Here is a 16,950-nt window from a genome sequence, read left to right as displayed (position 1 = left end):
GAAACCAGGTGGAGACTTCCGATTGGTCAGGGAAGGAGGAGATCATCAAACGCTAGCATCTTGGAGCTCCATGTTTGATATGAATGTGTTCATTCAGGGGGGTTGGTGTTAGTGCCCCTACAGGCTGCTGACGTCACTACAGTCACAATATAAACAAACCACATCCTGATGATTGGTGTACAGCTTGTCCTGAGGGAGGCGCTAGAGGAAAGGGTCATTAAATACATGAAACAGCAGCTCAGTGTGATGATGTCGTCATCATAATCATCGTCATCATGCCGTCTCTGTTTACAGTCCATCTGTGAAGGCTTTAAAGAGGCCGTCCAGTACGTTCTGCCCAGACTGCTGCTCACTCCTGTTTACCACTGTCTGCACCTGTTCGAGATCCTCAAGGTAAGACTGCTCTACAACGCCTGCACAACGCCTTAATAACACCTGCACACCTTAATAACACCTGTACAACACCTTAATAACACCTGCACACCTTAATAACACCTGCACACCTTAGTAACACCTGCACAACACCTTAATAACACCTGCACAACACCTTAATAACACCTGTACAACACCTTAATAACACCTGCACAACACCTTAATAACACCTGTACAACACCTTAATAACACCTGCACAACACCTTAATAACACCTGTACACCTTAATAACACCTGTACAACACCTTAATAACACCTGTACAACACCTTAATAACACCTGCACAACACCTTAATAACACCTGTACAACACCTTAATAACACCTGCACACCTTAATAACACCTGTACACCTTAATAACACCTGTACAACACCTTAATAACACCTGTACACCTTAATAACACCTGTACACCTTAATAACACCTGTACACCTTAATAACACCTGTACAACAACTTAATAACACCTGCACAACACCTTAATAACACCTGTACAACACCTTAATAACACCTGCACACCTTAATAACACCTGTACACCTTAATAACACCTGTACAACACCTTAATAACACCTGCACAACACCTTAATAACACCTGCACACCTTAATAACACCTGCACAGCACCTTAATAACACCTGCACAGCACCTTAATAACACCTGTACAACACCTTAATAACACCTGCACACCTTAATAACACCTGCACAACACCTTAATAACACCTGCACAACACCTTAATAACACCTGCACAGCACCTTAATAACACCTGCACAACACCTTAATAACACCTGCACAACACCTTAATAACACCTGTACACCTTAATAACACCTGTACACCTTAATAACACCTGTACAACAACTTAATAACACCTGCACAACACCTTAATAACACCTGTACAACACCTTAATAACACCTGCACACCTTAATAACACCTGTACACCTTAATAACACCTGTACAACACCTTAATAACACCTGCACAACACCTTAATAACACCTGCACACCTTAATAACACCTGCACAGCACCTTAATAACACCTGTACAACACCTTAATAACACCTGCACACCTTAATAACACCTGCACAACACCTTAATAACACCTGCACAACACCTTAATAACACCTGCACAGCACCTTAATAACACCTGCACAACACCTTAATAACACCTGCACAACACCTTAATAACACCTGCACAACACCTTAATAACACCTGCACAGCACCTTAATAACACCTGTACAACACCTTAATAACACCTGCACACCTTAATAACACCTGCACAGCACCTTAATAACACCTGCACAGCACCTTAATAACACCTGTACAACACCTTAATAACACCTGTACAACACCTTAATAACACCTGTACAACAACTTAATAACACCTGCACAACACCTTAATAACACCTGCACAACACCTTAATAACACCTGCACAACACCTTAATAACACCTGCACAGCACCTTAATAACACCTGTACACCTTAATAACATCTGCACACCTTAATAACACCTGTACAACACCTTAATAACACCTGCACAACACCTTAATAACACCTGTACAACATCTGCACACCTTAATAACACCTGTACAACATCTGCACACCTTAATAACACCTGTACAACACCTTAATAACACCTGCACACCTTAATAACACTTGTACAACACCTTAATAATACCTGTACAACATCTGCACACCTTAATAACACCTGTACAACACCTTAATAACACCTGTACAACACCTTAATAATACCTGTACAACATCTGCACACCTTAATAACACCTGCACACCTTAATAACACATGTACAACACCTTAATAACACCTGTACACCTTAATAACACCTGTACAACACCTTAATAATACCTGTACAACATCTGCACACCTTAATAACACCTGTACAACACCTTAATAACACCTGCACACCTTAATAACACCTGTACAACATCTGCACACCTTAATAACACTTGTACAACACCTGCACATCATCTTAACGACACCTGCACAACGCCTGTGCAGCAACGTATAACATGCACCGCACATTTCATACAGACGTCTCATTGGCTGAAGTTTGATCTGTGTCTCTTCAAAACAAAAACAACCAATCAGTGATCGAGATGTCCAGGTGTAGCCCTGCCCACCTGCAGATTTCCAGGCAGATGATTGGATGCAGCTGTCTCTCTCTCATTGACAGACAGGTACAGAAGTCAGACCAGGACCCTGCAGCTGCAGGACCAGGACTTAAGCTGCTTTGTTGTTAAACCTCTGAAAGAGTCCAGTCATGTTCTGCAGATTATTCAGGGCTGAGGGGGGGCGGGGGATTTATCCTGATCCGGTTCTGATCCTGGACTCTGAAGAAACAGGACACAGGACCTCAGACCAAAATCTGTTCACCTGGTTATATCCAGGTCCTGGTTCTGGTCCTGCAGCCTACCTGGCCTGGTTCTGTATTTCTGACTCTTGGCAGCAAAAAGTCTCATTATTTTCCTTTTGTTTGAGCCAAAATAGACTTTTTGTTATTGTAGTTATGTAAATATGTAAATATGTAGATGTAATTTAATTTAGTTATATTGTTTGCAGACACTATATGGTTCAGATTATTTGAGTATCGTTTATTTTGTTACATTTTTAATGAATGAACAGTTGCAGTTTTTTCCCAGTTTTACTGCAAAAAAGTGCAAATAAAACATTGTAAAGTGTTTTACTGCAAAATATAATAATCACTAAAAAACAAACAAGCTTCAGCAGGCTGCTAATAAAGCTAATAAAGCTAATAAAGCTAATAAAGCTAATAGAGCTGATAGAGCTGATAGAGCTGATAACCCCCCCGCTGTGTTTCCGTAGCAACTGGAGGAGAAGAGTGAGGATGAGGAGGATAAGGAGTGTCTGAAACAGGCCATCACAGCTCTGCTCAACCTGCAGAGCAGCATGGAGAGGATCTGCTCCAGGAGCCTGGCCAAGAGGAGGCTCAGGTACGTCTCTACACCCGCCTCCTGCTCCACCCTGCTCCATCACCTCCACCTGACACCTGCCCCCATCACCTCCACCTGACACCTACCCCCATCACCTCCACCTGACACCTGCTCCATCACCTCCACCTGACACCTACCTCCATCACCTCCACCTGACACCTAGCTCCATCACCTCCACCTGACACCTGCTCCATCACCTCCACCTGACACCTACCCCCATCACCTCCACCTGACACCTACCCCCATCACCTCCATCTGACACCTGCTCCATCACCTCCACCTGACACATACCCCCATCACCTCCACCTGACACCTACCCCCATCACCTCCATCTGACACCTGCTCCATCACCTCCACCTGACACCTGCCCCCATCACCTCCACCTGACACCTACCCCCATAACCTCCACCTGACACCTGCCCCCATCACCTCCACCTGACACATACCCCCATCACCTCCACCTGACACCTGCCCCCATCACCTCCACCTGACACCTACTCCATCACCTCCACCTGACACATACCCCCATCACCTCCATCTGACACCTGCTCCATCACCTCCACCTGACACCTGCTCCATCACCTCCACCTGACACCTGCTCCATCACCTCCACCTGACACCTGCCCCCATCACCTCCATCTGACACCTACCCCCATCACCTCCACCTGACACCTACCCCCATCACCTCCACCTGACACCTGCCCCCATCACCTCCACCTGACACCTGCCCCCATCACCTCCACCTGACACCTACCCCCATCACCTCCACCTGACACCTACCCCCATCACCTCCACCTGACACATACCCCCATCACCTCCACCTGACACCTGCCCCCATCACCTCCCCCTGACACCTACCCCCATCACCTCCACCTGACACATACCCCCATCACCTCCACCTGACACCTGCCCCCATCACCTCCACCCGACACCTGCCCCCATCACCTCCACCTGACACCTACCCCCATCACCTCCCCCTGACACCTACCCCCATCACCTCCACCTGACACATACCCCCATCACCTCCACCTGACACCTGCCCCCATCACCTCCACCTGACACATACCCCCATCACCTCCACCTGACACCTACCCCATCACCTCCACCCGACACATGTCCCATCACCTCCACCTTTCACCTCCACCCATCACCTCCACCCATCACCTCCACCTTTCACCTCCACCCGACACATGTCCCATCACCTCCACCTTTCACCTTCACCCATTACCTCCACCCATCACCTCCACCTTTCACCTTCACCCATCACCTCCACCCATCACCTCCACCTTTCACCTTCACCCATCACCTCCACCTTTCACCTTCACCCATCACCTCCACCCATCACCTCCACCCATCACCTCCACCTTTCACCTTCACCCATGTGTATATATATATAACATTAAATCCTCTGAAATAATCTGACAGAGGAGTTGTTTTTAAAGTGTGTGAGTAGATGAAAGTGACTCGTGTGACTCGCAGTAGACGGAGAACAGACAGATTTACAGATTAAATGTTCTATAAAGTGAAAGTTAGAATGTTTTATAAGAATAAAGAACAGAAATATTCTCAGTGAACACACAGAGCAGCTTCAGCAGAACAAAGAGAGCAACACTCTCTCTGGACTCCTCCCATCCTCCCTGTTTCCCTCTGGACTAAAATAGAGTGTGTGTGTGGGGGGGGGGGGGGGGGGTGTTAGGGTCATAGGTCGGAGGAGGGTGGAGGTGTGGGGGGGGTCAGAGTGGTGTTGTGAGAAGGAAGTAGCGTCAGCAGCTGGGCGGTGCTGCTCTGCTGCTTATTGTTCTGTGTTAGAAAGAAAAGAAGTCGGAGAGGAAACCTGCTGCTCGTTATTCTGCACGTTTTACACTTCAAACGTCTGAACACCTGAAGAAGAAGGAGAAGAAGAAGGAGGAGGAGAAGAAGGAGAAGAAGAAGGAGGAGAAGAAGAAGGAGAAGAAGAGGACAGATGATTGGATGATTGGCAAGTGGATATGAGGACGTACGTGACTTCAGTTTCTTCATATGTTTCTCTGAGTGTTGCTGTTATGTGTTCGTGGTAGATGGAGAAAGATGGCGGCTGTTTGAGGCTGTAGGAGATAGTTGGAGGTTGTTGTTGTTGTCTGACGGAGGCTGTGTGTTGTTTAGTGATGGAGGCTGACGGAGCAGTAGGATTGGTTGTGAAACAGTGGTCTGTTGGCATACCTCAGGGGTTTATGTTGTAAACTGATTAGCTGCTGCAGAGCGACTGAAACTGCAACAGCAGCAGGCTGACGGCTGTATGTTACCTGTTGATACACCTGACAGCAGGCTGACGGCTGTATGTTACCTGCTGATACACCTGACAGCAGGCTGACGGTGCGTTCTAGGAACAATCTAATATCCTTGCTTCATGTCAGTGAAGTCAAATCAGTTACAAAAACACCAGAAGAAGAAGTTGTTCACTTAAACAGTTTAGTTACAACAATAAGAGTTAGGCAGCAAACTAACAGCTGACCATTAACAATCACAAATACATTTATGGACTAAAAGTTTGATCACCTTCACAGTTCTTACTCACAAAGATCAATTAGATCTGATCAGGGATCAAATGATCAAAGTCTCACTGATGTAGGTAGAGTTGTACACACAGGTGCCTGGTTATGTTTTAAAATGGGGGAGGGTGCATTTCTACACCAGTTGACCTCTTGGAGTAAGTCACCAACAGCCACCTGCTCTAGTCTAGATGAGTTAGATTGAGGTTGCTATGACAACTAAGACTGCATCAGAACAGTGTATAACTGGGTGGATCAGGACAGGAAGTGATTATTATGTATGTAGTGATGTTAATGAAGCTCAGCCTGCCTGCTAACAACATTCATACCGACACTGTAAACACTGAGAAATACATCAAATACATCCACTCCTCTGTTGGTTTTGCTGTGATAAACTACATTAACCTGTCACACTAAATTCCCCCCAAAAATCTGTTTATTTACTACACTACCCAGACGACAACTACAGGCCTTAAAGCGGTATGAGCCCAAAATAAACGTAGACTTTGCTGTGATTTAATTGCAATAAACAAATCAAAAGGATGCCGAAATAATACAACATGATGCTGATTCATCCTGTCAGGTCTGTCCACAAGACAACAAGCAAACAACTTTTAAAATGCTTATTTTCTGAATTTGTTTGGATCGATCAGAGCTACGTTAGCATTGTAGCTGCTCCAGCGACACGTTTAAACACGTAGATATCAACTAGTTTAAATTTAAAATGATGTAAAGTCACAGGCATTTAGGTTGTTATTGATGACAGCAGCAGCAGCAGAGGGGGGGGGGGGGGGGGGGTGGATGGGGTGGATGGGGGTGACTCTGGTGTCAGCTCCGGTTGGGTTGAGATGCGAAAGTGAAGATAAATTAGTTTAAAAGTTAAAAAGATAAACTCCCGCCGGTAAACGGCTCTGGATTACAGCAGGATCCGGTGTGACTCATGTGGTGGTCCGCTGTCTGACGGCAGCCGCGCAGCTGAATCCCCCGGTCCAGATCCAGATCCATGAGAAGTTTTGCTGAAGTTGAATATTTTCAACACTTGTGAATACACGAAATATGCATCATTCACGGCGCCAATTTCGCGTTGTGTTATTTGCGTCACCCAGTCAATGTACAATCAACTTTATATGTAATCTGTGTTTGGTGTGAACACAACATTAGAAGACTGACTGTTTCATATTTGACATTATATTCATAAAAACATTATGTAGCCTAAAATGTTAGCTGTTTGCAGGCTACTAGAACGTCTTCAAGGTCAAACAAGGACAAACAATTTATATCAATGAAATAATCTTACAACACATCACAATATGATTTGAATAATTAAACCTGGTTAAACAATGTTAAAGCTGAGGGTTGCTGTGACCATCTTCAATGTCTGGCAGCAACATACAAACAGTTTGGATGACTGAAACCATCTAACTGCACACACAGGTTCTAGCGGAGCGATTAGCACCACCAGCTGATGGAGCTGTAACGTTATACAGGAATGAATAAGCAGAACATTATCTCAAGTCAAGAACTATTTTAATGCACAACTCAGAAGGTGATTTTAGCTCCTAAAGACTTAAAAGGGTCATTTTAGTTGAGGACTAGACTAATAAACTAGCAGCTCTCATTTAGCCTGATGAGAGATCATTACATATTACACAAAACGTCATCATATTTAAAAATAATTCCATCCAAAGTCTGACTAGAACTGAAAGTAAAGCAGAATATTTAGCAGAAGTCTGAACAAGTTACTTTCCACTGCAGAACATCTGACTGCTTGTTTGCTCTGTCACAGGTTGGACTGAACCAACTCAAACGGTCCCAAAACATCACATTTTTTATTACCATTATTTAAATGGGATGCTTGAATATAATCACCTGATTGTGGAGACTATATGGTGATAAGTTTAATTTTAAAAAGACAAAAAGTGGGAAAACCATAACTTTGCTGCCCCTGATTGAATAACGGAGACGTATTTACTCCACTGCTCAGGCGCCTGTAGTCAGACAGGTTCAGGTTGTCTCAAGTGTTTCTTGGGAGGTAGCAGTGAGACAAAAAACCAATATATTGATATTGTGATACGTTATCAATACACTGGCGCCAAGTATCAATATTTTTAACATACACTCGAATTGATTGAGCGGCCTCCCACTACCCTCCTCATTTTATTGAGAATGATTTAATAAGAGCCGTATCTCGTATCTCTATGGCAACAGATGCCAACCGTCCATGTTGACGTGCAGACGCACGGAGCAAAATATGGTGTTATTAATTATTATTGGACTGAAGCTGCACTCATGTTTCACGTCCAGACTGAATATATTGCTCCATTACTTCTCCTAATGTTTGACATGTTGGGGGTAAGCACGGTCCAGCGGAACCGTCTCTGAGTTAAAGCTGTAATATGTAATTATTCCACATTAAAATGTCTATAAACAACTAGATCTGTGTTAAATATGTTGTTGTGTATTTTCAAACTCAGAGAAATCTGTAATTTAATCAAAGTAACGGACCGTTTCATTTGGTCGCCTGTCGATGGCGTCATACCTCCTCTACCAAAGAGTAAACACGCACCAGATGCATACGGCGGCGCTGTGTTTGTCCGCTACAATGGCGTCTACCAAAGAGTAACTTAGACACATACAAGATAATACATCGGCGTTGTGGTTCTTCCACACAAACTGTTATAAATGGACTTTTATTCAGTTTTAAGACACATTTTCATGATAAATTTAGGTGGTTTTTAACTATATCTTTTAGCCGGAAGAAGGATTTTAGTCATTGGACGTCTGGATCTTAAGTTATCAGAGAAATAAACTGGACAAACATTAGCAGCAGCTCGGCTAACAGCCCCTCCAGGAAGTCCGGTGGTCACCAAACATCGTCAGAGAAACACTTTTACCTGTAATCTGCGGGTCGGTTTGTTCTGGAGAGGAGGAGACCTCTGTGGAAAAACGTCCCAAGCTGGTTATTTAACAACGAAGACAACAACTCCCATGATCCCTTGCTACTTCACACCATCATCACACTCCGTCTTTTGTTGTTGTTTTGATTGAGACGCCTAGCGGCTGAAATGACATATTGTGCGTTGAACACACCAGACTCCCATAAACCCTCACGTTACCTTCAGCTTCACAGTTCAGAGGCTCGTCTGTGAAACTAATGAACTGCTTATTAACAAGCATCATCTGATGGTTTCTTCTTTAGTTACACATGGTGATACATTGTAGATTATTTCTCTGTGATTTATCATGTATTGTTGTTCTATATGGTTATCGTGGAACATGGTGACAGTCTGGTATCGTCTGCACCTCAGAGATCTGATGGATTTCTGATCATGAAGTGACATCTGAAAGTGTAACTGATATTTCTTCACGTGCAGATCAAACCATCAGTGAAGTGATCATGTGATCAGGTCCTTCATCACCACGAACACGTGTACATCTGATCAACTAGTTACTATAGTTACAGTAAATATCTAAACATGCTGCCAAACATGATGATGTCACGGAGCGGCAGGTAACTGTAGGTGATGATGTCACAGTCAGGTGTTGTCACTGTGTCTTTAACAGTCCCGTTTGTCCGAGCTGAGGTCGAGGTCTTCCTGCCACCACAGCAGCCACGCTGGTTTGTACAGACCCCGAAAAACGTCGTCCAATCAGAACTCACTCTGCTGTCACATGATAGACGTGTAGAAAACCAACCCAATGATGAATTAAAGGAACAGTTCACCCTGAAATGAAACAGTCTGAATCCACTCAGCTGAGGTGGAAGAATCTTTCCACAGCTCTCAGCTAAAGGTAGTAAGTGGACCTTGAGTTTTATGTATATATGAAATTAGTTGTTAACAGACAATTTAAATGATTACTGAATCATTTCTACACTAATCCTCCTTAAAACCATGTGTAGTTTCACTGATCGAGACCTGATACTGTCATCAATATTCTGTATGTGCTGCCTTATCTAAAGAAGAAGAAATCAAATTGTTTTCTAACTATAATATTCAGAGGAGGTTCATGTCTGCAGGTCCCGTCAACCTGTATGTAGCCTGACTAAACCCAGGGCAAAGAGATCCAGAGATCCACTTTGAGATTAAATCTGTGGATCTGTAGATCTCCTGTCTGAGCTCACAGACTGATGACACTCACCTGTAACAGGTAGCTGAGATCCACCTGAGGATCAGGTGGTGATCAGGTGGTGATCAGGTGAGGATCAGGTGGTGATCAGGTGAAGATCAGGTGAAGATCAGGTGGTGATCAGGTGAGGATCAGGTGAGGATCAGGTGAAGATCAGGTGGTGATAAGGTGGTGATCAGGTGAGGATCAGGTGAGGATCAGGTGAGGATCAGGTGAAGATCAGGTGGTGATCAGGTGAGGATCAGGTGATGATCAGGTGAGGATCAGGTGAAGATCAGGTGAAGATCGGGTGGTGATCAGGTGAGGATCAGGTGAGGATCAGGTGAAGATCAGGTGGTGATCAGGTGAGGATCAGGTGAGGATCAGGTGAAGATCAGGTGGTGATCAGGTGAGGATCAGGTGAGGATCAGGTGAAGATCAGGTGATGATCAGGTGAAGATCAGGTGGTGATCAGGTGGTGATCAGGTGAGGATCAGGTGAGGATCAGGTGAAGATCAGGTGGTGATAAGGTGGTGATCAGGTGAGGATCAGGTGGTGATCAGGTGAGGATCAGGTGAAGATCAGGTGGTGATCAGGTGAGGATCAGGTGAAGATCAGGTGGTGATCAGGTGAGGATCAGGTGAGGATCAGGTGGTGATCAGGTGGTGATCAGGTGAAGATCAGGTGAGGATCAGGTGAAGATCAGGTGGTGATCAGGTGAGGATCAGGTGGTGATCAGGTGAAGATCAGGTGAGGATCAGGTGGTGATCAGGTGGTGATCAGGTGGTGATCAGGTGGTGATCAGGTGAGGATCAGGTGGTGATCAGGTGAAGATCAGGTGAAGATCAGGTGGTGATCAGGTGGTGATCAGGTGGTGATCAGGTGAGGATCAGGTGGTGATCAGGTGGTGATCAGGTGGTGATCAGGTGAAGATCAGGTGAAGATCAGGTGAAGATCAGGTGAAGATCAGGTGAGGATCAGGTGTGATCTGTCCGTCCTAGTAAGACTGGGATCAGCTCGTAGCACTAACACAAATCTGAACTTGTATCCAGTCTGTTGACTCGAGTCTCTGAGTCCTGCTGTCCTTCGGTCCTGACTGTCTTCTTCTTCTGTTCTCTCACTCTTCTTCTGTGGTCTGCAGCGAGTCGGCGTGTCGTTTCTACAGCCATCAGATGAAGGGGAAGCACCTGGCCATCAAGAAGATGAACGAGATCCAGAAGAACATCGACGGCTGGGAGGGGAAGGACATCGGCCAGTGCTGCAACGAGTTCATCATGGAAGGCACGCTGACCCGCGTGGGCGCCAAACACGAGCGCCACATTTTCCTGTTCGACGGCTTGATGATCTGCTGCAAGTCCAATCACGGCCCGCCGCGGTTGCCCGGCGCCGGCTCCACCGCAGAGTACCGGCTGAAGGAGAAGTTCTTCATGCGCAAAGTGCAGATCAATGACAAGGATGACAAGGAGGGCGAGTACCGCCACGCCTTCGAGATCATCCTGAAGGACGGGAACAGCGTGGTGTTCGCCGCCAAGTCCGCCGAGGAGAAGAACGGCTGGATGGCGGCGCTGATCTCGCTGCAGTACCGCAGCACGCTGGAGCGCATGCTGGACTCAGCCATGCTGCAGGAGGAGAAGGAGGAGCAGATGAGGCTGCCGGGCGCCGAGGTGTACCGCTTCGCAGAACCCGACTCCGAGCAGAACGTCGTGTTTGAGGAGAACGTCCAGTCCAAGTCCGGGATCCCGATCATCAAAGCAGGGACGGTCCTGAAGCTGATCGAGAGGCTTACCTTCCACATGTACGCAGGTGAGACGTGATGTCACTCAGGTGTTAACTGTTATCTTCATCACTGATTCATCTGTCAGATATTTTGTCACTTAATTGATCAGATGTTTAATCAATAAGATGTTTTGTTCCAGCTGTAGATGATTGATCAGCTGTGAATCAGAGACTTGAATCTGATCCGCTGCCTCAAGCTCTCATTCTGAAAGAAAGAGGCTATTTCTGGACAAATAAATCTCGTCTCAAAGGTCACTCTTCTGGGGATTCTGGGTAATATTCTGAGCCTCTGGCATCGCTGTCAGACCATCTGACCAATCAGAGTCCTGTCCACTGATTGGTCCTTAGTCGCACCTCACACACAAGGACATTAAATCTGCTGCTCACTGACCTCTGAACTCTGTCTGAGGTCGTGACGTCCCTGTCAACTATTGATTATTAAATATTGATGATCTTCTGATATCCAGTCTGATCTGATAAGTTGACTGTATTACAGTGTTACTACTCTGGTTGTACAGCAGTGTTACAGAGTGGAGCCTCTTCCTTCACAGAGGATCTTTGTTCCACTTTCATTTTGTCATCAGGTGACTCACAGCTTGAAGGTTAATCAGCTGATCTGAGCTCAAAGTGACGCTCAGGATGTCTCAGCACTAAAGATCCATCTGATCAGGTTTATTTAAGCCGACATTGATCATATAAAATATGAATCGATCAACATCTGTAGTTGTGATCAGTTCAGTTTACAAACCGTCTCTCTGGTCACATCTGAAGAACTCATCACTGATAAACTCCGTTAAATCATTTCTGCACATTCACAGTGACAGAAAAGATCCATCTGATCAGGTTTATTTTAGATGGTATTGATTATTATGATCTGATCAGGACGTCTGTTATGAGTTTAGACGTGAAGTTTGATCAGTGAAGGTCCTCACATGTAAAGAAGAACGTGTGTGTGTGTGTGTGTGTGTGTGTGTGTGTGTGTGTGTGTGTGTGTGTGTGTGTGTGTGTGTGTGTGTGTTCAGACGAGTATTAGAAGGGAAAAAGGTGTTTCCTGTCTAGACCACACACACACACACACACACACACACACACGCGTGTGTGTGTGTGTGTGTGTGTGTGTGTGTGTGTGACCTCTCAGCAGGGAGGGGCTTCTATTTCAGGACGCTGTGTGTGTGTTTCCTGACTGATTGTTAGCGAGGCGTCTCCTCTCGTTTCCTCTCAGTGTTTTCACAGTGATGATGTCAGCATCACCGGCCTATCAGATCACAGTCGTTAAAGCAGTGAGTGACATCATCAGTGTGTCGGTTCAGGACTGTGAGAAAAAAGTTTTGTTTTTGCTCCCTGAGAGGCGGAGCCTGATGAAGACACCTGAACACTTTGGTCCAGACACAGAAACAATTCCAGCTGACAGGTGAGGCAGCAGACAGGTGAGACCACAGACAGGTGAGGCCACAGACAGGTGAGGCTGTAGACAGGTGACAGGTGAGGCCACAGACAGGTGACAGGTGAGGCCACAGACAGGTGAGGCCACAGACAGGTGAGGCCACAGACAGGTGACAGGTGAGGCCACAGACAGGTGAGACCACAGACAGGTGAGGCCACAGACAGGTGAGGCTGTAGACAGGTGACAGGTGAGGCCACAGACAGGTGACAGGTGAGGCCACAGACAGGTGAGGCCACAGACAGGTGAGGCCACAGACAGGTGAGGCCACAGACAGGTGAGGCCACAGACAGGTGACAGGTGAGGCCACAGACAGGTGAGGCCACAGACAGGTGACAGGTGAGGCCACAGACAGGTGACAGGTGAGGCCACAGACAGGTGAGGCCATAGACAGGTGACACTGGATGATCACCTGGATGAAACAGGTGACAAGTGATCGGAGGTTATTGATCGTCTCTGATCAGCTCTTGCTCTGTTTACTTCCTCAGATCCAAACTTTGTCCGAACATTTCTGACCACCTACAGATCGTTCTGTAAACCTCAGGAGCTGCTGGACCTGCTCATGGAAAGGTGAGCTCACCTGTCCAACCTCACAGGGACCAATCAGAATGCTGCACCTGCACCCACACATTCACTGCAGAACACATATGAGATAAAAAGACACTGTGTGGTGGTTTGACACGGTTTAGATCAATAATTATTGATTCACTCACCTTTACTGATGTCTTTTCACTAAACTCTCCCATGTTCACTGTTATTGATTACAGTGAAAACTGATCACTTTGGTTTATTGACAACATTCTTATATCAGTATAAAATCCACTATGTCGATTTCTTTATCAGCATGGAGACACAGTCCGTGTCTGACTGAATAATAAAACAATAAGAGCTAAAACAGCAGAAAATAATCATCTGTGGTTTTTGTTTGAGGTTTGAGATCCCGGAGCCGAGGCCCAACGAGGCGGATCAGATGGAGGGAGGAGAACAGCCGCTCAGCGCTGAACTCAAACGCTTCCGGAAAGAGTTTGTGCAGCCGGTGCAGCTCAGGTACAGACGCCACCTGCTGGCAGGTTTCACTCACTGCAGTCAGTCTGCACGGTCGACACACACGAGTCTATTGATCAACCAACAATCTACAGATTAATTCCTACAACGGAACGTAGTTGATCCGTGATCCGTACGGATCCCCTCCCACAGTTCGGCACGCATGTGAACCGCAGATTAACTGTAAAATGTAATGTGTCATTTAGACAAAGTAAACAAACTGCTGTAAGTACGAGTCACGGACAGACAGCGCGTCGCTAACAGAGCAACGATCAAACCAGCGTCTGACGGGTCCGAAGTGACGTCTGTAGGTTTGTTTACATGATGTTTGATGTGCTGCAGCTGAGCAGCTAATTAGCATCTAGCTGCTAACTGACGCTAGCGGTGAATGTTTGTTTGGCGGCTCGTTCAACAAGCTGCAGGACGAGACGTGTGTTCATGTTTCTAAGTTATCATCAGGTTTTGATGATGTGGACAGAAGCTGTTTCATTCACTACTGTGTTTAAGGTATCAGGCCTCATAGTGGAATTTAATTTGATAATTGAGCTTTGAATATTTTATATATTTTAAGATTTTATTGAAACGTCAGTCATCTTGAATGTTTTCATTTAAGACCATGGGTAAAAGTTCTGTGTGTGTTTTAAACAATATATAAATAGAATATAATAAATATATTTAACTTTCCTACTGATTTTAAGCCTGTAAAGGTACTTCTACAGTGTCTTGTTTGTATAGTTTTCTATCTGTTAGCTTATTGATCAGCTTTAAACAGGGCTGCAGTTCTGGCTTCAAAACACACAGGATTACCAAACTGGAGAGAAAAGGAAGGTTTTCAGCTCACATCAACTCGTCTTCACATCACTTCACACCACACAAGCTAATTCTCCTCCAATCATGTCTCTAAGTGACTTTGTCTGCAGTCGTGCCGCCTCTAATATTTACTCCATCTGAACTCACAGTGACGCTGAAAGAAACCGAAGACGATTTAACTAAACAGCAAAAAAGATTCTTTTAAATAATGAAGATGTGACTGTAAGATGTTTGTAAGCTTCTCTGTGACCTGCAGAGTTCTGAACGTGTGTCGTCACTGGGTGGAGCATCACTTCTACGACTTTGAGAGAGACGCTCACCTGCTGAGACGCCTGGAGGAGTTCATCGCTTCAGTCAGAGGTACGAACCCGTCTGAACACCCGAGTCAAACCGTTTCTCAGCTCTGTAGACGAAGCTTTTAGACTGTGTGTGTGCGTCTCTCTCTCTCAGGTAAGGCGATGAGGAAGTGGGTGGAGTCAATCACAAAGATCATCCAGAGGAAGAAACAGGTGCAGGTGAGCGTTCCCAGTCACAGCATCACCTTCCAGAACTCTCCTCCTCCCATCGAGTGGCACATCTGTAAACCGGGAAACACCGAGCAGTTCGACCTCATGACCCTCCACCCCATCGAGATCGCCCGACAGCTCACCCTGCTCGAGTCCGACTTCTACAGGTAACGCACACAACTCGGAGGTCAGAGTTCAGACGGGCGCCGAGGGCTCTGAGTTCTGACCTCTGACCCCTGACCTCCACCCGCAGGGCGGTGCAGCCGTCGGAGCTGGTGGGCAGCGTCTGGACCAAAGAGGACAAAGAGATCCACTCGCCCAACCTGCTGAGGATGATCCGCCACACCACCAACCTCACCCTGTGGTTCGAAAAGTAAGAACTCGCTCTGACATCACTCTGACATCACTCTGACATCACTCTGACATCACCACACACCATCCTCCACCCGCCACAAAATGGAAGAATGGAAACAGCCACGGCTCCTCAGTGACGCAGCTTTAATCAGCGTTACAACCTTAAACTGTATTAGAACTCGTTCAGTTCTATATGACACAGTTGGTGATAAGTTTGTCCCTCACAGCGAACCGTAGCTGTATGTGTGACTCAACTCAGCTTAAACCTGAATTAACTCGACTCGAATCTACTCAATCTGACCTTGACTCCACCTGATTCGACCTTGACTCCACCTGATTCGACCTGATTCGACCTTGACTCGACTTTGACTCCACCTGATTTGACCTCAACCTCCAACGTTATTAGAACCGGACGTCCAACTGGAACCTTGGAACCACACACACCTCTAGCTATCTAACTGGGTGGGGGGACTGGACTCTTCAGGAGCTGTTACCTGCAGACTCAGGTGTGTTCCTCTCTGCAGGTGTATCGTAGAGACGGAGAACCTGGAGGAACGAGTGGCCGTGGTGTCTCGGATCATCGAGATCCTGCAGGTCTTTCAGGAACTCAACAACTTCAATGGAGTTCTGGAGGTGGTCAGTGCCATGAACTCCTCACCGGTCTACAGACTGGACCACACCTTTGAGGTACCAACACCACGTATACTAACACCAGTACCCGATCCTGTGCTCAGCACTACCTCAGAACTTTACATTACATCATCATCTGGATAAAAGTTGATGTTTAGGTTCTTAATTTTGCTTTTGTTTCCAGCAAATCCCGAGTCGGCAGAGGAAGATCCTGGAGGAAGCTCACGAGCTGAGTGAAGATCACTACAAGAAGTATTTGGCCAAGCTGCGCTCCATCAACCCCCCCTGTGTCCCTTTCTTTGGTACGATCCAACAGATCATCTGTCAGCTGTCCAGCAGTCTGAGGGGTCAGAGGTTAAATAAC

At 46.0% G+C, this 16,950-nt stretch overlaps 1 protein-coding gene and 1 long non-coding RNA gene across 2 annotated transcripts in view; both read left to right on the top strand.

The window, feature by feature from the left end:
• LOC122975614 (son of sevenless homolog 1-like) overlaps positions 1-16,950 on the top strand; it is a 42,497-nt gene that overhangs the window by 16,252 nt on the left and 9,295 nt on the right. Inside the window, exons 8-17 of the mRNA XM_044344139.1 lie at positions 295-393; positions 3,263-3,390; positions 11,167-11,828; positions 13,731-13,812; positions 14,173-14,289; positions 15,353-15,456; positions 15,547-15,769; positions 15,856-15,975; positions 16,481-16,643; positions 16,771-16,888. Of these exons, the coding sequence (XP_044200074.1) occupies positions 295-393; positions 3,263-3,390; positions 11,167-11,828; positions 13,731-13,812; positions 14,173-14,289; positions 15,353-15,456; positions 15,547-15,769; positions 15,856-15,975; positions 16,481-16,643; positions 16,771-16,888 (1,816 nt within the window). The remainder of the gene's footprint in view (positions 1-294; positions 394-3,262; positions 3,391-11,166; positions 11,829-13,730; positions 13,813-14,172; positions 14,290-15,352; positions 15,457-15,546; positions 15,770-15,855; positions 15,976-16,480; positions 16,644-16,770; positions 16,889-16,950) is intronic.
• LOC122976092 lies at positions 11,835-13,724 on the top strand. The gene is made up of 3 exons (XR_006400799.1): positions 11,835-13,306; positions 13,410-13,425; positions 13,598-13,724. It is a non-coding gene; the product is annotated as an uncharacterized LOC122976092 (long non-coding RNA).

Source organism: Thunnus albacares, chromosome 3 (assembly GCF_914725855.1).
Source record: "Thunnus albacares chromosome 3, fThuAlb1.1, whole genome shotgun sequence".
NCBI lineage: Eukaryota > Metazoa > Chordata > Actinopteri > Scombriformes > Scombridae > Thunnus > Thunnus albacares.
The sequence above is the reverse complement of the archived record's forward strand: the minus strand, read 5'-3'. Positions and strand labels throughout refer to the sequence as shown.